Here is a 24,765-nt window from a genome sequence, read left to right as displayed (position 1 = left end):
AAGACTAAACAACCTTGAAATAAAAACAGAAAGGCATAAGGAATGTATATTATAAGCGTTATACTCAAATAAAAGAAAAAAGGAATGCAACAATTATATAAAATTATATTATTATATGATATTAATGTATTGCATTCTATTGACGTGGTAATTTATGTATCCTTAGTATATGACCCTTTTTGGAAAATATAAAAAAAATAACAATAAGGAATAAAAAATATGGATTATATTTGATATGTATATATATTTTTGGATGATTCCTTATGTTTTATTATTCATTTGTTTATTATATATTTTGTATACATTTTTTTTATTAAATTTTAAATGCACAACTTGGTAAATGCAATTAAATAATTTTAGGAAGTAAAAAAATGTGTTGCGAAAATAAATGAAGAGTAAGCAATTTTATAAAAAATAATGCAACGGTAAAAATTATGGAAAAAAAAATAAATGTTTCATTTAATTTTTTAAAGCAAAGTGATAATAAAATATATATTCGATTTTTAGTATTTTCACAATTAACAAATAAAATAGCAGAATGATTGAAACGGGCATTTCAAATGGAAACCCGAATGAAGGAGACAATTATTTTTTGTATAACGATAAATGTTCTCTTGTTTTGGTAATTGATTATGATACGGAAAATGAAAAAGATGTCTATAAGAATGTAGATAAAAATGATGAGAACAATGTAATAAATTTGTTGGATAATATAAATTGGGAGAAAGAAAATGAACAAATGATTGAAGAGTTGAATGATGAAATAATTAATGAAGCAAACCCTGGAATACATAGTAAAAATTTAACTGATGAAAAATTTGAAGAAATGATATTAAGTACATTTAAAAAGGATAATTTTGGAAAAATAAACAATAATAGTAAAAAACATGGTTTATTTAAAGGGAATATAAAATTGAATGTAGGATTAGATTATTCTAATTTTTCAATAGATACACCATATAAAATTATTAAATTTATAACAAAAGGAAGTCATTTCCTTTATTGGAGTGATGATGTATTAGTTGGTACTAGAAATGATATAACTAAAGAATTTAAAATGAATGAAATGAAAAAAAATAATTGTGAAGAAATGAGAAACAGTAGATTTGTTTATTTTGATACAGAAAATAAATTACTAGTCTTAAAATATAACTTAAAAGATAAAAATTTTCAATACTTAAAAGAAGACAATAGTATTTATAAATATTTTTTTGATCTTCATAAAATTGATTTTATGGATGATAATTTAATCAAAAATAATAAAGACTCTATTATGATTTATCCGTACACATATGCAAAAATATGGAAAAGTGTAACTAGCTATATTAATGATGAAGTAATCAATAAAATAGAGCCTGTAAATAAAACGTTTTCTTCGTCTTTTTTAGAAGAGGACAAAAAAGATAAAGATAGTGGAAACAAAGGTGAGATAAATTTCCATAATCAACCATACATGTTTTACTCTGTAATTCCAAAATATCCTACAAGCATGGCAAGTAAAAAGGAGCCCAACAAGCATAAAGAAACAGAACAAAATGACGAGCTATATAATAGTAAAAACAATAAAAAGGAAGATGGTATTTCGGAAGAAAACAATGGATATAAACATAGTGAAATAGATAACCACACGGAAAATACAGCTTATTTCGAATGTATTCATATTGATAATAAATACAAGTATACTCCCTCAGATTTAACTTTGATAAATTTAGAAAAATATTGGATATTAGAAGAAATAATTAAACAAGAATATACATACATATATTATAATGATGAAAAAAAAGAAGCATTCCATAAATATTCTAATAAGCTTTTTTACATTTTAGGAGAATTTCAATTTTCTTTTATCCTATTTCATATAGGGTTTAATTATCAATCTTTTATACAGTGGCGAAACTTATTTGAGCTTTTTTCGAATTCTCAAATGTTGGTGACTAAACATGCAGGTAAAATGTGTTTCTATTTTCTTACACTACATGATTGTAAAATTGTGTACATGAGTTACGAAAGGGATATATTGAGTGAGCAAGTGTAGATATATATTTTATATATTAAAAATGTTGCATATTTTCTCGTATTTTTTCTTTATTTATAGATTTCTTTGAAATATTATTAAAGGTTGTAAGTATCCATTTAAGCTATTTGAGTGACGATTTTTTTGATAATAAAGAAAACAGTTTCATTCTGTTTGGCGTTTATAATATTTTTGATATAATTAGCAATATAGAAGATACTAATGAAAATATAAAAAGTGTTGTTGATTCAATAGATACCATTATTTATAACAAGTTAGGTCTGCATATCCCAGATCTATCTTTTGTATATGAAGAATATCAGCCAACATATGTTAATGATGACTAAAAGTGATCATTCTAGGTTACTACAAAAAATAAAAAATCATAGCAAAGCTCTTAAAACATATATAAATTTCTTTATGATCCAAAATGAAGAGATTCCAATAATTGGCATGTGTCATATTTCATCCATTTTGTTAGGATTTGTTTCATATGCCATTAAATATGTTTTTCCCTTTTTCATTTTGAACATACATATTCTTTGGAGCATTAATAGAACTAATGAGAAGTTATAATTGAAGACTATGTTTTATATAAGTATTAATAAAATGATTATTTAAATATATGCATTAAGATAAAATATATAATGCATGGAGATAATTACTTGGTAATTTTTATTTTGTTTTTGTACCCTTGTATATTCCGTACGGTTTTTCTTTGCAATTTTTTTATTCATTTTTTTTATAAAAAAAAAATAGCCAAGAATAAATGTTATGTAATAACGTAGAAAAATCGCTATAAACTTTTATACACATTATTTTTCCCACTTTTCTAAAGTTTGGGATTACATTGTATTTATATATGCACATGCATTCATTTATATATGTATAATATATTTTTTAAGATAATAATATAAACTTGTTATTGAAAGTAAATATGTTCTATTTATGAACAAAAATTAAGATATCTACTAGTATAAAATACATGCACTTGAATATGCTTATTTATTAAAGAATGTTACTTAAATTTTATTCTGCATAAAATATTATTACAATAAAAATATTTTAGTTAGCAGTGATGTTAAAAAAATTATATTAAAGATAATGCTGAAAATATTTTGTTTAATAAAATATGAATTAAGCATAAAAAATCAGCTTTCATGCTTTTTTACATTTAATTTTTTTAGATCTTATAGATAAAAATATAACAAAGGAAAACGCTAAGTAATAATACAAAAGCGTTATAATTAATACATAAAAGATTACTTTAATTATACACAAACGTGTGGAATTTTTTAAATAAGCAGCATTTTACATATATATATGTATATATGCTTATATTTTTACATACATTTGTAAGGAACATCAACTGTGGCTTATCAAATTGTAGGAGTTGGTATTAGCTAGTACAAATATATGCTTAAAGTATACAACTCCTACATTTTTAATTAACATAAATGAGAACAAAAAGCTGTATATGCGCATATAAAATCATAATTGTGCTATATATACAATAGCTATTCCCCTTTATTTATAACCTTTGCATTTATCATTCAATTATACTTTTCTATTTTTATTTATTATTTGTCATTTGCATTAAATATCAAAAAATAATACAAAAAGTTATATAAGCTATTTCGTTAATGTTTTAATATTACATTAATTATAGTTTCTTGATACACCATTTTGTAAAATGGAGAAAGAAGGGACTAGCATAGAAGAAATATATAATTTTATATATTTGAAGGATAAGATAAAAAGAGATAAATTTGAATATTACAAAGATGAGATTAAGAATATATTATGCAGTAATAATGAAGAAGAAATAGTTGAGCTTGTTAATTTGTTATTTTTTACTAAAGACACAAATTATATAAAAAATAATCTATCTATATGCTTACATTTATTATCAAAAGCTATAAATGGATTAAATAATGAGAAATTGAAAAATAATTTGCATATATATATATTGAAAAGAATAAATAGTAAAACACACTTTATTGACAATTTTAATAAAGCATTAGTATGTAAGAAAATATTTTTCTTTTGTTCAGAATATGAGAATTTATTAAAAGATATAAAAGAATTAACATCATTTAATAATTTATTTATAAGTTGTTTAGAATTTTTAGATAATTTATTTTATAGTAATGATAAATTAGAAGAGTTAAACACAAAGTATCGTTTGGTAAAAAACAATATAATAAAACAATTGATACGCATATTTGTTAATATAGGTAAAAATGATTATATAGAAAATGACGATAAAGGTGTAAACAAATCAAATGATGGTGAAGAAATATTAGAAGGCGCCGATAAACGATTGAATATTTTTTTACAGTTGTGTAATTGTAGTACGAATGGAAAAGGTATTTATTACATTGTTGTAGAAGCCTTTGGACAATTTTTAAATAGATATAATAATAGTTACAATTATATAAACGATAATAAAAGATATATAAAAACATTATCACAAGGATTTATTAATCTTTTAAATTCAAATAAAGAAATATTATTAAAAATAAATAAATCATTTAAATATATATTTCAATCATGGAGTGATGAAAGTATTTTTGATACGATACTAAATAATTATCATAGATATGACGAAGTAGCATTAAAAAATGCATCTGCTTTTTATTATTATTGTGAGTTATATAATAAAGGGCATTTAGATAGCTTGCTAGAAATAGTTATAAATTTGAAAAAAAATAAAAATCTGGATAATTGTGATATATTATATTTTATTATTTTTTATAAATTCCACATAAACAATGATAACGACACAATATTAAAAAAGTTGTTTGAAAATAGTGTTAAATTAAACTTAGTCAAATTTAATGAGAAACTCATTTTTTTAAAAAGTGTAAAATATCTTTTATCTATGGAAAAGAGTAAAGAAATAAAAGATATTATTCTATCAAATAAAAATATGATAATAAAATATTTAAAAAACGATTTAAATGAAGATGTACAATTAGAAGCTTTATCATTTTTGAGAACCGTTTCATGTGTTTTGGGAAATGATAAAGAAATATATTCAACGTTTTCTAATTCAGTTTTTGAGATTATGGAAAAATTTGGAAAAACAAATGAAAAGTTTTTGTATGAAGCATTGTTATATTATATTGGTTCTGTTAACATTATAGATACAAATGAAAAGTTTTTGACTTGTGTAAAAAATTTATTAAATTTATGTTTAACAAAACAAGTATTGAAATATGTATTTGGCACAAATTTATTTCTTCTTTTGCTAATTAAAAGTAAGCATTTATCATCTGTGAAGAATATTAATTCTTACATTACTGAAGGTGTAAATAAAAGTATATATAACAAAGAAAATCTATTTTACCTATATGATATAAATGAAATTAAGAATATTCCTTCGAATAAGTTTTTCTTTTATTTGTATTCCCTTTTACTATTGCTTGAGCAAATGGTTAATGAAGATCAAAATTTATTCGTTGAATATATGGGCAAGGTGAATAAAGATTTTGTAAAATATATTTGTTTTGATGAAATAAATTCAATGCATTTTCAAAATGTATTGTTCAAGGAAATTAATAAGGAAAATAAAATGGTGGATTCAGTAAGCCAACCATCAGATAAAGTAAGTGAAACTGGTTCTCGAGTTGAAAGTAAAAAAAGTGTGAGTAGCTCTCAAATAGGAGGTAAAAAGAGTGTGCCTATACCACAATTAGGAGGCAAGCAATTTGAAGATAAAAATAAAAAATTAGAAAACTTGCATGTGCTAATTTTTGGAATTATTTTTGGTTTTCTTAATTATTTAGAAAAAAATAAATATGACAAAAAAAGCGATATATATAGAAAAGCTGAAAAAAGTTTCCAAGGATATACATTGAGCTTAAAAAGTGGTAAAATAATTAATGAAGGTAATAACGAATATCAAAATTATATCGAAGATTTTGAAGTTGTATTAGATATATTGTTAATGAGAAAGGAAATATATGAATTATTTGTTTATCATTTTTATATATACTTATATATGTATTGGGATACAGATAAATATCGTAATAATAATACATATGTTTTAAAGAAATTTATTTATATATTATTTTCTTATGCCGAAAATGTTGAAATGGATCATAATGAAAAAGAAAATGTCTACATGTTATTATTTTTATGTTTTTGTCATGAAAAGCTTTATTATAAGAATATGAAATGTTATTTAACGAGAAGAAGAATGAAAAATGTAATTTCAAGAAAAATTTTAAGCAAAGTTAACTTAGATACAGTATTAGCTTTTATATTAAAAGGTTCAAACTATTATAGTAATAAATTACACAAAAAAGTTTGTTTCAACATGATTGAAGCATTTTGCTTATTAAAAGATGCTGAGGGTGATGAAAATGGGTTTGGAAAAGATAGAAAACAAAAGGAGATTGACGAATATGCATTAAATCATGATAATAAAATTGGCATAAAAAAAAAAGAAAAAACTATTTGTCATATTTCTAAAAAGAATAGTGTGAGTACAGATCATGATGCTCGATCAAATGGGCGAAATTTGATCACAATAAAAGATGATAATATAAAAAATAAGTTAATAGTATTTACAAGTAGCTTAATTGATATACTAGATGAGGAAAGTGTAAAGAATATTGATGAAGAAGAAATAGAAATATGCAAATGCCAATATAATACGTTATATTCTGATAGAAATGTATATCAAGCAACAACTACAGTTGAAAGTAAAAACATAAAAAGAAACAGACATTTATTTTCAATGTATGATGAAGAGACTGCTGAATTAATTATGGAAGAAGAATTAAATAAAATGAAAAAACAGACCAGCACAAATGCTCCTAAGAATAAAAAAGGTGTAAAAGGAAAAGGATTAACAAAAGAAGATCTTGAACTTGAAGAAATAAAAAAACAAAACATCATACGTAAAAGGGTTTATGAAGTAATCGAAAGGAATAAATATATATTAAATTGTATTAAAGAAATGAGTTATATTAGTGACATATTTAATACAACCCATATAAATATTTTTATAAAAAAAATAATGGCATTTTTAAAAAATGATTTAACATCTAGATATTCTCAAAAGTATCTAAATGTAATTATTAATAATATGATTAGTACTAAAATGTTAATATGCAAAAATAAGATTACTAGATGTTTGTATAATATAAGTAAATATAATAAGGGTGATGATTCAGCTATATTGATATTTAGTTCTTTTAATATTAACAAAAAAATTTCCTATGTATTGACATTATTTTTATTTCCTATAATTCTTAACAGCATTAATATTATTAATGATAAAGATGCCACATTAAATATATTAAAAACACTGGATATTTTGTTATATTCTAAAACTAAGATAAATGATGGGGATATTATCAAATGCTTACAAATATGCTTTGATAAATATCCAGATTTAGATACGGAACTTGAATCATTTTTATACAATTTTAATTCCTATTTATTAAACCAAAAAAATATAAAGCAATTTTTACAATTATGCATAACGGATAATGAGCAACGCCGATATGTTATTATCAAATCGTTGCATAAATTTGTAATAGATAATTTTTGCAATAGTAGTGAAGAAGATATACATAATGATCAAACTAAGGAGTCTATTGTGGAAATGTTTGATGATGAATTTATACACTTATATATTAATATATTTAAAAATGATTATAATAAAGATACACAAAAGATGTGCAAAGAAATAATATCGAAGTTGAATATTGCATCTATTTCTGATCAGAATAAATTAATAGATTCATTACAAAAAGAATGTTATGATTTCCAAGATATGGTATGTAAAACAATAGCATTTTCGATCGATAAAAAAAACACCAAAGATTTAATTTTGCAATTGACATCTAAATATATAATTTTTAAGGAGTATGGTAAGATTGGTATTTTAAAAACTATAGATCAGCTAGCGAAATGTTATTATATTAATGTTATTGATAATGTTGAATTTATTTTAAACTTTTTATTGGGTTTATGCTTAGAAGAAAAAGCAGACATAGGCAAAATAAAAGATTATGTTATTTTATGTGGTACTTCTGTTATTAATAAATACAATGAATATTTGTTAAAATGCATGAAAAGGTCCCAAAAAAATGGAAAGGGAAGTAAATATGGTTTTAATAGCAATACTAGAGATGCAATGAGCATAAGTGATGATTATAACGATGACGAAAATAGTTGTGAATCGGATTTCTTATCGTCTGACGATGATATGGAAATGCTATCCAATAGTAGAAATAATAATGGAGCGAACAAAAATGTTAGCAAAGAATTATTCGAAGAATCATTTAAGAAAATATATAACGTTTTAAACAAATATCGAGATAATAAAAAAAGTAAAAATAAAAGCACTGTAGATTTAATCGTTGTAATGTTTTACGGATGCTTAGGATCGAATTTAAAAAAAGAATCGTTAGAATTGTTGAACAAATTAATAGAGCAAATATTACATAAGGATACGGACAATTTTACCCAAATTGAAATTAGCAATATAATACCCAAGTTTATAGAAAATTTAATGCAGGGTAATAATGACGATGGTGAGGAGGGGAATGAAGATATTCATAACATAAATGGTGAAAGTAATAAAACTGGAAAGAGTAACAAAAAAAATAATAATATGGATGGTAAAGATAATAAAAATGCTGTGAGTGGTAAAGAGAGTAAGAAGAAATCGAAAAATGCGAAAAAATCATCAATAACAGGTGTTTCAATAGATAGCCTAATTTATTTAGAAAAATATGATGTCAGTTTGCTGATAGAAAATATATTTAGCTTATTATTTAGTAACAAAGAATTAAAAGTAAGAAAGGGATGTTGTCTATTATTAGGTAGTGTTATAAAGGCACACGGAATGAGTATCCTAAAAAGTTATAATATATTGGATAAGATTAATTCGAATATTAACTCAGAAGATATAATTAAAAGACAAAGTTTTTATTTAACATATGGGTGCTTGTTTAAAGTATTAAAACATAAATTTGAGCCATATATCTTGAAAAATTTTAAATTATTATTAGAATGTTATAAAGACAATGTAAATAACATAAGGGTATTAGGTATAAATGTTGTAGAAGAGATATTAAATGATATAGGTATATATGGTTTGAAAAAGATTATGCCGTTTATTATATTTAACTTAAAAAATCAGAGTATAAAAAGTAAGGATATAATAGCATATTTAGATATACTACATTTAATAATTTTTAAATTTGATATAATAAATAATCTTGATAATGAAACTTTAGTAAGCTTAATAAATACATTATGCGAATTAGTTTCAGATACAAATGCAAAAGTAAAAGAAATATGTATTAAAATATTTAATAAACTTGAAAAGAATATAACAAATATGGAAATAAAAAATATTAGTAGGCAATTATTATTATGTATATATTCACCAAATGATAATCATTTATGTGATTTTTTAGATATGTTTGCATCGATATCTTTTGAGTATAAAATTAATAATGTATCTTTATGTTTGTTATTCCCAATAATTAAAAAGGGTATTAACAATATAAGGTTGGATATAAAGAAAAAATCGCTACAAATATTTTACTTTTTAATACACCTAGTAAATGATCAATCGCTATTTATTATATATTTTGATAGCATATTTAAAACATTGGCAATCTTATTAAATGATGCAATACCAGAAATACGATATCTTACAGCGAAGTCAATAGGAAATATTTCCCAATTTTTAGATATCAACAAAAAATTATATTATATACAATATATATTTAATATTTTATTAACTACTACATCATTAGTTGAAAAAAGTGGGGCCTCTTTGTGCTTATGCTCAATTTTATCTAAATGCTCTGAAAGCATAGCTTATAAGTTTATTTCAAAAATTGTTCGAATGATTGATGTTAAGAAATATATAGAGGCAAAGAATAGTCACTTGAAAAAAAGTTTGAAGGAAAATACTGAAAAAAATAATAAGGGTAAAAAAGGTGCAGGAAATAAAGGGTTGAAAGGAAGGAAAAAGAAAGAAAATGCTACAAATAAATTTAAGATGGAATCAGATTATTCAGAAGATGATGAAGATTATTCTGAGGAAATTGAAGATGACGAAAACAGCAGTGTGGATAGCTATGAGAGCATAAGTGAGGAAGATGAAGAATATGATGCTGAAGATGAGGATGAAGAAAATGAAGAAGAAGAGATGAGTGATAATTCTTATGAAGAATCTGATTTTGATGACGATAATGAAGATGAATTTAGTGAAGAATATGAAAAAGAAGACGGTAGTGATTATGATGAAGAAGAAGATGATGATGATGTTGCATTTACAGATGAAATGAGCGAAAATAATGATGAATTATTAAACCGAGGGGATAAAGATTATTATTTAAATGGATATTATTTAATAGAAAAGAATGAGGATGATAATTATTGTTTAGAATTCGACGATGATTTAATTAACTGGAACTTAATATATGATAAAAAAATAATAAATGATGAAAATTCCAAAGAGGGTTTAATTGGTTTTTTCATTTATATGCCTGAATGTGAACCATATTATACTGAGAAATTTTTAAAAAAGATATTCCAAAAAATGATGTTATGCTTAAATGATAATAATGAAAAAATACGAGATATTACATTAAGAGCTTGCAAAGTATTAATAAATGTTTATTCACAAAATAATACATCATTAATTTTGAAATTTATTGAAAATAAGATATATAACAGATATTGGAGAATACGAAAAGATAGTGTATTATTGCTGAATATATTAATTGAGAAAAATTTAGAAATAAATAGAGAGGAGAAGGATATAGGAAGGTTACATGTATTACACGAGCGTTTTTATTTTATGTTATCATTAATATGTATAATGAAAAATGATAAAAATATAAATGTTAGACAAACTTCTTATAATATATATAAGAATTTTGTAAATAAAAGAATATTACAGGAAATGTGGCCCATATTATTAAAAAAAATAACTCAAAATTTATCATCAAAAAATAATTCGAAACAATATATTAGTGCATTGGCATTAGGTGATTTAGTATTTAAAACAGATTCGAGTTCATTAAACACAATAATAGAGAATATGATTAAAGATTTTAAAACATCCAAAAATTTATCTATAAAAAAAGGAATTTCTCTTGGATTTTATGAAATATTTTCAAAAGGCAAATTCAATAACTTGATAGTAAATTACATACATGATATTATTTACATGATAAAAGAATTAGCATGTAATAAAAATGCATCAGATATAATTAAATTGTTATCATTATTATTAGTAAATATTGATAAGCATGTTTTAAAAGGTATTATCATTGAATTAGTTAACACAATAGTTAACAATAAGAAGGATGATAAGAATAGTGTTAACTCTTCTATTTCTGATGAATTAATAAGTTTCAAAAGTATAAAATTTTTTTTAAATACCCACACAGATTTAGTAATCGACTATCTGGTTTCCAGTGCTTTAACCCCTCCATACAATATTGGAAAATTGAAATTATTATCATATGTTTCATATGCTAAGTTGGATTCCTATTCTCATTTGTTTGTTAAGATTATTCATATTTTTATCGGATTGATATTTTTTAATTTAAAGGATGCAAATAATTATCCATATGATACTAAAAATTATTCAAATGTGGAATTGAATTATAATAGCAAGGATAGTGATATTCGAAGGAAGCTGAATAATAATGGAAGCTTGGGTGAATCTGAAAAGGAAATAAATAAGATTGATCCTAATTCAAGTAGTAGTAATGATAAACATGAAAATTCTGACATTTATAATAATGCTGAAAAGGATCCCAAGTTTAAGGAACTATATAAATATAAACAAGAAAATAGTATAAATTTCGAAGAAATAATAATTTGCTTGAAATTATTTTTGAAAAATATTAATGAAAGAAATATAGATAGCTTAACAGAAATTTTATTTTCTGAGTTGAAAAAATATGACTGTAAAATAGACTTGTCATATAGCAATATAGAAAAATATAAATGTGAAGAAACTGGAGAGGATAAAAACAATGAGGGAATACATACATTGGAAGAATATTCGAAAGTTATTTGTGGAGATAAATTAAATGAATTAAAAGATAAATGCGAATATGCCAATTTTTATGGAAAGATACGAGAAATAATTTTATCTATTTTTAAATATTTATTAGATACAATAAATGAAGGAGATATATGTTTGGATAGCAATGATCATCAAGCACAATTAGAAAGTGCAAATCACGGAAACACAATTAAAAGCGTTATAAATAAAAAAAAAACTATTCGCAAAAAAATAAATATACTAAATGAGTATAGAATAGAAATTTATCTTACCGCCTTGTCAAAATATGCATTTGTGGATATAAATAAAAATGTGTTGGAAACATCTTGTATTATTTATATGTATTTAATCGAGTTAGTTAAAAAGGTTGATAGTTCTTATAGTTATATTGACACATTTTATAGTATTATTAATAAATATAGCACAGATAGCAATTTTAATGAAATTCCTGATGATAAATATGAATTAGTTGGATTAAATTTAAACAAGCCATTATTTTCATCGTTCATAAATGTATTTACAAATGTAATATTGTTATCACCGAATTCAGATATAAAGATAAAAGCTATTGATACGTTGAGAAAACTATTTTTATATACGAATAAAGACATATCAAGTGGATTTATTTTAAAAACATCGGGCGCATTAATACGTATATTAACAAATAAATACATAGAGCAAGCAAAAATATATATTTTTTCAACTTTTGAAGTGTTAATTAAAAAAGGAAGCAATTATATAAAACCCTTAATACCACAATTACAAACCTGCATTATAAAATCATTAAATAATGAAAAGTTAAAAAAACCAATTATACATATATTAAATATTATATCAGAAAAAAAATTAACACGAGGAGATTTATTAGTAAATGACTTATTAAATAATATTAATGTCCAAATTAATTTACACCAATCTATGACAATATTAATGGTATTATCAAATATTTTAAATAATAGTGATTTAAATATTAAAAATATTTTAAATAAAATTATTACATGTATTAAGCCTCTATTTAATCATGCGAATAATGAAATATCTTTTTATTCATGTAAAATTTATGTATTATTGTGCTTATTTCATGCACCAAATAAAAAACAATATTTAGAAGGAATATTACCATTATCCACTAAAGATAATATAGAAACAACTACACATTATTTTATGTTGCATTTAAGTGAAGTAAATAATTTTTATGATATATTGAAAAAAGATAACTTTTTGGACAATTTCAAAACATTATATATTAGCATGTTGAAAGATGGAAATACCAACTTACAAAATATTAATTTCCAGATTTTTTACAACTTATCAAAATGTGACGATGAGTGCTTAGCTTTTATTTTTAACAATTTAGATTTGTTAAAATTGCCTCCTTTTGTTATGATTTCTATTGAAACACATCGATATTATTTTAAAGCAGTTAAAAATATGTTCAAAAAGAACCCAGACATATATATGACAAATATTCCAAACTTTTTGATTGCCGTTGAAAATCTTTTAATGTGCATAAGTTCTACAATTCAGGCTTTCAAGTTATTGGTAAGATATTGCATAATATCATTTGGATATACTATATAGATATTGTACATTTTTATTGTAGTTCAATGGTTTATTTTATAGTATAAAATCCGTGAGCCCACATAAATATATTACACTTCATTTTATATAATTGTTTTTTTTGTACGCAGGGAGAGAGATGCGCTTATCACTTATTTGATATAAGCAACAAAAATCAGTATGAAGCTAAAATGGCTATTTTAAAGGAAAAATTGGAAGATAAAAAATATAACAATCTAGCTGATTATGTAACTACCGTTTTGGTCAAAAAGGGAAACATAACCGATTCAGAATAATTATACTTCGTTATTTTGTTTTATTTTATTTTATTTTATTTTATTTTATTTACATTTTAAATATTTTTAATCTTTTTCAAAAATGGGCAATATATGCATGTACCCATTTTATGCATATTTAGAGTGATACATGTGTAATTGCATTGAGAATGTTTATATTGAGAAATGAAGTTGTAACAATAAAATTACTAATTATTAACTAGCGATTTTGGCATAAAAATTTTTAATTTAAAAAAATAAAAGTAACCAAATAAACAAAACAAAATAAAATGAATTAAAAAATATCGGAATATATATGTGTACACTATGTGTAGACGAATAAGGAAAGTCACTTTAGGTGTATTCGTCCACTACGCACTCTATTCCTTTGTGAAACAAATTGGTAATTTTTAAAAAGCTTGTATCTTCGGCACATGACTGCTAAGTTATAAGCTTCAAGATAATCGTTATTTTGTATTTTAAAAATTTGGTATTTTCGAATTCCAGCTTCATTATATGTGCATATATAAGCATGGTGTGAAGCATCGTAAAAAACTCCTCTATATCCACTTTTGTTTTTATCAGGAACAATTTTTACTTTTTTTCGAATATCATAATCATGCCTAACAACTAGGTTAGTATTATTATTAATTATCAAAGGGTCTTTACTATTATCTTTTTCGAGATTTCTTTGTTTTGTATATTTTTTATTATATTGTTTGGATAGTATTATAGCTTTATTCCTAGCAGATTCAAAATTTCTTTTTTTTTTACAGCTAAAAGTTCTGAAAACCTGAATACCTTGCTTGTAATAGTAAACCAAAAATCTTTTTAATACATTATCATAGACTATATTTTTTCTGCTATTTTGTATTAAACCAACACGTTGTCTTCTTTTTTTTTTTGGATAAAAAAATTCTAACCTTTTAGCAGAACATGTATTAATTACTCTTTCATCTTTTCTTTTTTTTTTTCTTTTTAATCCTCCACTTCGTCCACTAAAAAACATTTTATCCTTATAAAATATATTCCCATAATATGGACCTACATTATTATTTATGTTATTGACAAACCCATTAATAAAAAGTGAATTATACTTAGGGTAAATAAAATGATTATTATTTATGGTATGATTATGACAACCTTTATTTTTGAATTGATCGTTACTTATTTGTTCTTTTTGCTTTATATCTCCTTCTTTTGTCATATAAGCTGATACCTTGATTAGGACTATGTTTTTTCTATATGTGTTTAGATCATTTTGTAAAAATTGTTTGCTTAATATTTTACTTCCTTGAAAATTATGTGTATTAACCATACAATGGAAATATCTAAAAATCATTTTATTTTGTGTTTCTCTATCCTTTTTTTTTGAAACATTATTAATTTTTTACATAACATGATTTATACAGCATTTTATGCAATAGGTATGACATTGTAAAAAATGGGGTAAAAGGTATTTTTTCCAATTAAAAGTATTTACTAATAGGTATATCCCAATTTTTATAGTATATAAAATGTATTGGCATATAATACATAAATAAAAATATACTCACACATATAATATCATTCAACATTATCCATAATAAAAATATTTTTATGCCATATATTATGGATTTTACTAAGCTATTTACAGCATATATTTGTACGCTTGTAATTTTTTATTAGCAGATTTATTACACATAATAAATGGATGCACATAATATCAATTTTTTCTTCCCTTTTATTTATTATTTAAAAAACTGAAAAGTCATAAAATTTTTTAATTAATTTATTTACATTTATATATTATGAATAAAGAAATGGAGCATGCCGATGCTTAGTAAAGGGCATGGCCAAAAATATTTATAATAAGATTAATTTTTTTTTACAAATTTATATATTTACTAATATATTGCAAATATTAATCGCCAAATAAAAGAAGTACAAACGATTATATGGATATATGTGTATAAATATCCAATCGCTTGGAATAAATCATGATATTAGCCACCTTGGTACATATAAATAAGAAAGATTGATGATAAACACAGATATATACATGCTGGGAATATAAAATATGGTCACCCCGTACCAACGATATATATATGCTAGATAAACCTATATTGCAACTAATTTATAATCAATATGTACAGATATAGTAGCATATCCTAGTATTATATATATAGAAATATGAATATTTTATAGATAAAAATACGATGAAATATTAAGTTTGTTCACTTGTTCACTTATTATTTTATCTGTTTGTTTTTTATCACATTATAAATAGTAACTATAGTTGTGTGTATGGTGGTATTAGATATATATACATGCTTTCGTTCAAGCAAAAAGAGAGAATTGCTATTCATGCTTGTACAATGAAATTTGAAATCATTTGTATAGACCAAACAATTTTTAAATGAGAATGAAAATCAAGTGATAATGTTTTTATGAACACCCACGAAACATTAACATAATATTTTAAATAGAAAAAAATGTATTAAAGTTCATATGGATGTTAAAAAAGTTAAAAAGAAATAAGGGCAAATAAATAGTAAGCTATTTTGAATTATAAGAACAATATATTTTTTACGAATGTAACACGAAACAAATAGAGAAGGAATGCATACACTTATAAAGAATAGAAGAAATGAATAGGATATAATGAGATGGGCATTAAATATACTTAAATTAATATTAATAATTTTTATAGAGATTCCAAAATATTATGAAAAATTTCCTTTTGTTTTATGTAATATAAGTTATATGAGTAATAATAAGACAAATGGATATAATAAAATGAATAAAAATGCATTTACATTTTTGAATGTAATCAATAATAATTATCGTAAAAATGCTTCAAAATTGTATATGACTAAAAAGTTTAAATATAAGTATAAGAATTCGCTAGAAAAACGAATAAGAAAAGGAAGAATACGAAATGAAATAAATCAGAAATTAAAAAAAAAAAATAGTGCATACATGGTTATAACTGAAAAATTAAGCAAATTAGACCCAGATCAAATATATTTTAAATATGATAAAAATATATTAAAAGAATATGAAAATATAAAAGATATATATAAAAATAAAAAACTAGGACGAAAGTTCAACCAGTTTGATTATTGGTATTCATCAAATAAAAAGGAAGCAAAGTATAATTATAGCAGGCATGTCAATTATACTATAACTGAAAATAATTTCAATTTTAAAAATGTATTTTCTTATTTTCACATTTTAGAAGTAGTTCATGAGCGGTTCAAAAACAATGCTTTTTATATAAATGGCTTGCAATCTTTTATAAATAAATATTATGACCCAGCTACAGGAAAACGAGTTAAATCTTATGATAGATTTAAAGAAAGTCTAGAAAGGATGAAGAACAATGATAAAGGAAATGAAAATGATAAGAAGCTTAAAAAAGATGATATGCCCATGAATACTATTAAGAAAGACATTAAAACAAATAATGAAGAAAAACAAAAGAAAGATGAAATTAAATCGAAAAAAGATATTTTTGAAATGATAAAAGAAAACATGAATGATTTTCAATGTGAAAATACAGTTAACGAAGATTCTTCATTTAAACTATTTGGATCATCTACAAGTTGCCTTTTAAAAAAAAATGGGCCTATAGCATATGATATTAAAAATCCATTTATGAAATCAAAATTATCATCAAAAAGGAGGAGATTTAAAGAAAGAAAACTTTTTGATATAATTAATTTTAAGTGTAAAAATAGACAAGAGCGTTTGATGCAAACCGCGGTAAGAAAACTTGCCAAAAGGAAACTCAAAAACGAAAAATATATATTGGACGGCATGACCCCTGCATAATGCATAGCCTTGTAAATCAAGCTCATGCATATTTATTTGATCAAGTGAATATAGTATTTTTATCCTATTTGAGACCTTTAACAAATCTATCCAATAAGCATTATTAAAATTAATTTCAAAGCGCATCATATTATATATATATTTATTTAGTAATAATTTTTTTCATTATGTTTAAAAAATATGTTTATAGAAAAGATTAACAACATATCTGTACATAAATTTGTGCATTTAACGCATGAAAATTGGGTGTATGCCTTTTCATATATCCTATTTTCTTCTTTTTTTATATTAAAATTTTTTTTTAAAGTCATATTAAACTTATAATTATTTATCCTTATTTGTAAATAATACTATGCATTTATACTACACCCCATATGTGTATAAGAAGATAATCCCCTCAAATTAATATGAGAATATGTTAAAATATTAACAATGGGAAATTTCTGATACTGAAATAATTTAGTTTTTTATATTATTATTACTATTGTATTATGCATAAATGCATTTTAAAATGTAAGTCAAAGCAAATAGTTAAAAATGTTAATATATAAAGAAAAACAAGTAAATAATAAACTGAATAATAATACATAAACTTGTAGATATGTGCATTGATTTTTATATTAACATTTTAAATTGTTAAAAAAATAAATATAATATCATATAAATCTTATGCACAAGCAATTAAAAAGTAAAAATAAATGAATACATATATAAGTACGAACTAAAACATTGAAAAAGTAAACTAGTTAAAGCACTTGCTAGAATTGTTGTGTTATTAAAATTTATTATGGTTGTATAGTGAGAATAAAAATAAAGTTATTATATTGCACATGCAGATATGAATTTATGTCGAGTAGTTTTGATTTATTCTATGTTTTGGTGTAAAATTTTGATTCATTTTTATATCAGTTTTCCTTCAATTCAGTGAAGAAATTTTCTAAGCTGTTTTTTTTTTTAATTTGTGTATTTTTTTTTTCGTGTGTGAACAGATTATCAACACTTAGATTTTTGGTGACCCCAGTAAAGAATTTATCTAAGAATCGGTTATCTTTTTTGTCCTTATTTTCTATATTATTATTAATATTATGGTTACTATATATTTTAGTAGTTGGTTTTATACCATTATTAGGTTTTGTTTCATTTTCTGAAAGATTGTGATTGTTGCAATATTTTTCGTATATTTCCTTTCGTTTTTGATCTTCATCTTTATAATCGTCATCATAATTTAAATTTTCTTCATATTTTTTATAATTTTCATCATCAATTTGTCTTTTTAAATATTCATTTGTAATTTCACTATGTAATGTGCTATACTCATCATCTACTAAGCTTATAGAAAGCATCATATTTTTAATATTTTTAAATAACCTTGATGTTTTGACAGCTAGTTTTTGATTTTTTGTATGGTTTTTAAGCAAAGCAAACATACGCATAACCCATTTGTCATATAATTTATTAAAGGATTTTAGTGTGTCATTAGCGGTTTTATTTTTTCCATCATTCATATAATCATAATATATATTAGCAAATAATTGTTTACAATAAATATCAATTCGAGATCTTAGCTCATCATATTGCTCCCAAGGTAGGTTAGCAGATTCATTATTTTTTGAATCATCATCTAGTGATAAATTTGGATTTGTTTGTAATAATTTTACAAATTTATCATATTTTATCAAGTTACATTCATTCATAACAACATATTTTTTTTCTACATTATACCCTAAGCAACTTTCTATTATATTTGATCTGGGTTCTGTTTCATTTCTATTTAATTTAATAACTGATATTTGTTCATAGTTATCAAAATACAAAGGATAATAACTGCATTTATTGACTACTTCGGCTTCGTTTTCAGCAATATCATCATTGTTAGAATTATCGTTTTTCTTTGATTCATCATTTTCTTGATTTTGCTCAAGTGGAATATTGTTTTTGACTGGTTCAGGGGAATTTAAATTATTCATATCAAATACTGGAACCCAATCATAGACAATATTATTATTTTTTTTAAATAATGGGTATAACCCATAAATATAATTGGACGTATCTTTTATATATGGTACACCAAAGTTTGACATATTTATCCAATTTAAATAGTGGCAAGATGGTAGAGATAAAATATCTTCATACAAAATTGTTATATGATATGTATTATATTTATTTGATTTAATATTTGTAAAATTTTCATGTATTTTATAAAGTGTACAATTATAAGTGTTATTTATATTATAGCTAGTAACGTTTTCAAAAATATATGGACAAGTAATTATAAAAAGTAAATGCTCATATGCGCTGATAGCCACAGGTATACCTTTTAATAAAATCGTATTAATAATATAACCGTATACTGAATATATTCTAAGAAAATTGCTTGATGTAACTATTGCAACAAAATTATTTCCATTTGCTACACCTTTTATTAGCTCTTCATTTGGTAAATACTTATTCCATATAACATTATCCTTCAAATTATGATATGTTAATATACTATTTGTTTTTAATTGAGATTTTTCATATGGATTTGAAGCTAAAGCAAAGCCATATGCACTTAAAGAAGCTGATGTAACATTATACATATCTGTAATTTTTTTTTTTCCTACTTCTTCGCCTCTAAATAAAAAAATGTATATATAAGTTTTATTGCCCTCTTTTTTTTTTGTTATATGTCCAATATCGTTCCAGAACATACACCATTGATCATTTATATTTTCAGGTTCTTCACATAATCCAGGAGATAAAACGATAAAATCATATAGGTTAATTTTGGTTAGGCCCATTACTTGCTTTTGCAATAAATCTACTTGGGTTTTTAATTCTCGCAATTGATCAAATTTATATTTAACATAACTATTAAAAGCTGTTGGATTTTCTTGTTCTTCTTCATTATTGAATAAATCATTCACATCTTCCATATTAGTGTCACCGTGATTATTATTTAATATAACGTCTTTGTTTTTATTTATAAAATCTTGTAAATTATATTTCTTTGAATTGTATATGGCTTCTTCATTTGTATTGCTAATATTGCTTTGATTGTCTAATTTTTTATTGTGTGTATCAGATTTATCTGAGTTATCACTGTTATAAGCATTTTCTTCATTTTTGGGAGCATTGTTTTTAATTTTACTTTTATTTTCATAATATTCGACTGGATTATCTTCTCTTTTATTTTTTTCAAAATTGCTTTCTCTTCTATTTTTTGCGATTTTTTTGTGTAAATGATCGTTAAAGAAAGAATCTTGGCTTTTATCATCATCCAAAACGTTTTTTTTTTTTCTCTTTTTTTTATTACTATTATTATTATACTCATCCTCAATATTGCTATAATTATTTGACTTTCTGCGTAAATCCACTGATTGCGATTCGCTATAGTCCTTTTTATTATCATCAAAGAGATTTTCACCATTGTTATTGGATTGTTGTTTTCCTTCCTGATTTTTGTTGTGGCCATTTGATTGATATTGTGTGTCTTGACCTAAATTGGAGGACTTCTCGATATTACTTTGAAAAATATCACTTTCTTTATCTGAATCGTTAGATTCGATTTTTTTTAAAATTTCACTATCCATTATTTTTAAATTTGCTAAATGTTTTTTTTCTGCTAGTAGCGATGCATGTAAATAATTATTATAATAAAACATATCAAAATGAGATATCAAATAATCACTTTTAAATTTATATAAGCAGTGCTCTAATTCAAATTCCCAAATACATAGAAGATAATCGCTACAACTTAAGGAAGCTAACAAAGTAATATTATCCATGATTGTAATAAATTTGGTTGTATTAATAAATGATTGATGTATTTCTGGTCCTGAAAAATCATAAACATTGTAATTATATATTGTTAAATATCTAACTTTTTTTTCCCCACATAAAGCTATGCAATGATTTTTTGGATGCCAATCACAATTTAGTATATTCTTATAATTTTTTGATAAATTAAAAATGTCTTTAACTTCAATATAACTTTTTTGATCTGTGGTACTTTGTGCGTTTGTTGTATTTTCATTACTTCCATTTTCTAGAGGTGCGTTATTGTTAATCTCGTTTTGATCGTTCAAGGAATATACATGTTTAATAAGATCGTAAATATATATATCTGCATGATTAAAGATTGCAATATTTTGATAATTATGACTTAAGCAAAAATTGTACACATATTGTTGAATAGGAATTTTAATTGTGTTTTTCATTTTTTCATTATATAATATTAAAGTATAGTCTTTATATAGCATTAAAGCATTAATATTATTATTTGAAAGGAATAATTCAATTTTGACTATATCACATATTTTTCTATATATTAACTTTTCATATATAAATAATTTGTTGGATTCATCTTCTGAGCAAAGCCATACATTTCCTTGCTCAAATGCAATACATGCATAGCATATTTTCGTTTTTTTTCCAGATTCATGTTTTTGTCCTGTATTTGAATTTGATTCTATATTTTGCTCATCGCTAGTTTTATCATTAGAAACAGCGGTTTCATCATTTGTGCCAATGCCTTTATAATTTCTTTTTACTGTTACACTATTTGAAACATAAACAATTTGCTCATTTTTGTCAATGTCCTTTATGCTGTATATTTCGGTATTTTGTGCTCTTACCACATTTTTTATTTCCACATATTTGTAAAATTTAATTTTATTGCCACTAATTAGTAGTAACTTATTGTTGTAACTACTTAAAAAGTTTGTACTGTTAATATCAGCGAAAAATAATTCTTCCATTTTGATACCTATCTTTTATTTTTTTAAAAAATCGAATATTATTTCTTTATCAAAGATGAAAGCACAAATTTTTTTGCGCACGTGATGATATGTATATGAGTGTGTATGTGTGCGTTTTTATATATTATTTTTTTGTATATGGAGAAATGGATAACTATGTAAAATGCATACGCAATACGGCATGACCAATTGTGGACGGGCACGTAAAATTGCGTAATTATAAAAAAACATATAGTTACATATGCATGTTTAATCAGATTAATATAAATATTTTTATAAGTTTTTTTTAAGTTGTATTGCTCTAAATTGTAAATATGAAATATGCCTTTTTAAAAAAATGAATTTGCTGATTTCTGATTATCGAATTGATTGATCTTTCAAGTGTTTTTGTATCATATATGTATGTGTAACATTTTTTTCGCCATTACCAAAAAAAGAAAATATTTTAAATAAAATTAAATAATAAAATAGCTTTTATAATTTTTAATATAATTTTTTCTTGTTTGCTTTTAATAAATTTGTAAAAGGGGAAAGAAAAAGATAATAGTGCTTAATTGTGTAAATATATACACAAATACAATATAAAAAAAAAGAATACATGCAAAATAAATAACTCAAATACAATAAACATAGTAAAATATTAAGGTTATTCAAGTATCATCATAAAAAATATACTTAAAAAATAATACAGATGTATAATAATATACATACATCTTTTTGCAATAGAATTACATGATTTAAAATAAAAACAAAAATATGTATATGTTCCATATGCTATATATTCTTAAGTATGAAAAGCAATATATATATGATATACAATAAAAAAAATTAATTAATTTCTACACACACTTATGTATTAGTTAAAATACATAAATTAAGGATGTGAAAGTGAACTGTGTAAAAAAGTGGTAGTTGCATTGAGGGGAAATGAAATCATGATTATATATACAGAGATATTTAAAAAATTGTAAGTTACTAATTATAAAATTTTATTAAAATGTTATAAAAAGAAATATTTGTGATATACAAATAAAAATCTTTAGCGATTTCCATGATATGCATTTTTTTCCTTATATTTCTGAACTCTATTCTGAAAAGAAAAAAACATAAAAAAAAATATGTAAAAAGGTAGTGTAAAAATTTTGCATCCTGATAAACCGAAAATATGATGAATCTTTGCAATTTTTACACACTTTATTAAATAAAAGAATATATATACAGTATAAAACATTTAATTTTTCTCGAGTTTTATTTTTTTTTATTAATATTATTACTGCAAACGTCTCCCGTAAAGTGGACACTTGATTTAATATGCTGTGAACATTATCTGAAAGTAATTTTACACCAGCATATCCTTTCGGTCTTATAGTTATTTCAATTGCATTTTGCAAAGGGTGAGGTTGTCTATATGCAGCGAATGTGACTTTAGGGTCTTGACAAAGGGATCTATGAATAAATATATAGTGTGTGAAAATGGCGATTAAACAATAGCAACAATAATATTATTATTTTTTAAGAATTATATATATCATATCAATGTTTATATATGTTGTGATTATTATTTCTTACTGTTTTATTAAATTTCCTATTGTATGATCTTCTAATTTAATTGTAAATATGTTGCAGTCTCCTTTATCTGATATTTGGCATTTAACTCTATTAAAATAAAAAACGAAGAAATGTGTTAAGTATGTTATATTTTTAATTTGATCATTACATACTATTTATTTGTTCAAAATATTAAAAAGGAAAGCTTAAAATTTTTCTAAATGAAAAATATAGCAACGAAGTTCAGATATTTATGGGCATATGCATGTATGTGATAAATTGTATTATTATTTCGAATGCTTAAGGTTTTCTTTATAAAATTGTCTTGCATATATTTGTTCATTTCTTTGTTCCCATACTTTCTCTTATCATTTTATCATATACATTTATACATGTAAAATATGTATCATAAATTTATGTATATTGTTACTTTTCTTCTCCGTGAGGTAGAACAAGCAAATCAACGTTTTCTGGTTTATTGGATAATGTTGGTACAGACATTGTTGAATTTTATTTGGTTTTGAAAATTTTTAATTATGGTGTTTTACAATTCGAAGGGATTATTGCATTATTTTTAATTACTCCTTTTTTTCGCAATATAAACATGAAAAAAAGCATTAATAAAATATATTAATATCTCAGAAATAATATTAACAATCTATTTGTAGTTATTTTTGAAAAAAATCCAATACAAATAAAAATGACATTGGAACTATATTTTTTTCAGTTTTTATAGGATAGCTTCATGCA

The 24,765-nt window shown here is 23.2% G+C and overlaps 6 protein-coding genes across 6 annotated transcripts; 3 read left to right on the top strand and 3 right to left on the bottom strand.

Annotated features, from left to right (window-relative positions):
* Window positions 1-538: 538 nt before the first annotated feature.
* PCHAS_1405800 (AAR2 protein, putative) lies at window positions 539-2,361 on the top strand (the record flags this gene model as incomplete). The annotated part of the gene is made up of 2 exons (XM_016799544.1): window positions 539-1,946; window positions 2,096-2,361. The coding sequence occupies 2 exons, from the start codon at window positions 539-541 to the stop codon at window positions 2,359-2,361; spliced, it is 1,674 nt and encodes a 557-aa protein (XP_016654821.1).
* Window positions 2,362-3,707: 1,346 nt separating this feature from the next.
* PCHAS_1405700 (translational activator GCN1, putative) lies at window positions 3,708-13,933 on the top strand (the record flags this gene model as incomplete). The annotated part of the gene is made up of 2 exons (XM_016799543.1): window positions 3,708-13,619; window positions 13,769-13,933. The coding sequence occupies 2 exons, from the start codon at window positions 3,708-3,710 to the stop codon at window positions 13,931-13,933; spliced, it is 10,077 nt and encodes a 3,358-aa protein (XP_016654820.1).
* A 328-nt stretch (window positions 13,934-14,261) lies between these two features.
* Window positions 14,262-15,254, bottom strand: PCHAS_1405600 (AP2 domain transcription factor, putative; the record flags this gene model as incomplete). Its single annotated transcript, XM_016799542.1, has 1 exon — window positions 14,262-15,254. One exon carries the CDS (start codon window positions 15,252-15,254, stop codon window positions 14,262-14,264), a length of 993 nt encoding a protein of 330 aa, XP_016654819.1.
* Window positions 15,255-16,555: 1,301 nt separating this feature from the next.
* On the top strand, window positions 16,556-17,728 carry PCHAS_1405500 (protein AMR3, putative; the record flags this gene model as incomplete). The annotated part of the gene is made up of 1 exon (XM_737056.2): window positions 16,556-17,728. The coding sequence occupies one exon, from the start codon at window positions 16,556-16,558 to the stop codon at window positions 17,726-17,728; it is 1,173 nt and encodes a 390-aa protein (XP_742149.2).
* A 905-nt stretch (window positions 17,729-18,633) lies between these two features.
* Window positions 18,634-22,467, bottom strand: PCHAS_1405400 (MCL1 domain-containing protein, putative; the record flags this gene model as incomplete). The annotated part of the gene is made up of 1 exon (XM_737057.2): window positions 18,634-22,467. The coding sequence occupies one exon, from the start codon at window positions 22,465-22,467 to the stop codon at window positions 18,634-18,636; it is 3,834 nt and encodes a 1,277-aa protein (XP_742150.2).
* Window positions 22,468-23,506: 1,039 nt separating this feature from the next.
* PCHAS_1405300 (DNA-directed RNA polymerase II subunit RPB11, putative) lies at window positions 23,507-24,516 on the bottom strand (the record flags this gene model as incomplete). Its single annotated transcript, XM_738624.1, has 4 exons — window positions 23,507-23,557; window positions 23,742-23,913; window positions 24,037-24,123; window positions 24,446-24,516. The coding sequence occupies 4 exons, from the start codon at window positions 24,514-24,516 to the stop codon at window positions 23,507-23,509; spliced, it is 381 nt and encodes a 126-aa protein (XP_743717.1).
* Between the last annotated feature and the right edge of the window lie 249 nt (window positions 24,517-24,765).

The sequence above is a fragment of the Plasmodium chabaudi genome (genome assembly GCF_900002335.3).
Source record: "Plasmodium chabaudi chabaudi strain AS genome assembly, chromosome: 14".
NCBI classification, from domain to species: Eukaryota; Apicomplexa; class Aconoidasida; order Haemosporida; family Plasmodiidae; genus Plasmodium; species Plasmodium chabaudi.
The sequence above is the reverse complement of the archived record's forward strand: the minus strand, read 5'-3'. Positions and strand labels throughout refer to the sequence as shown.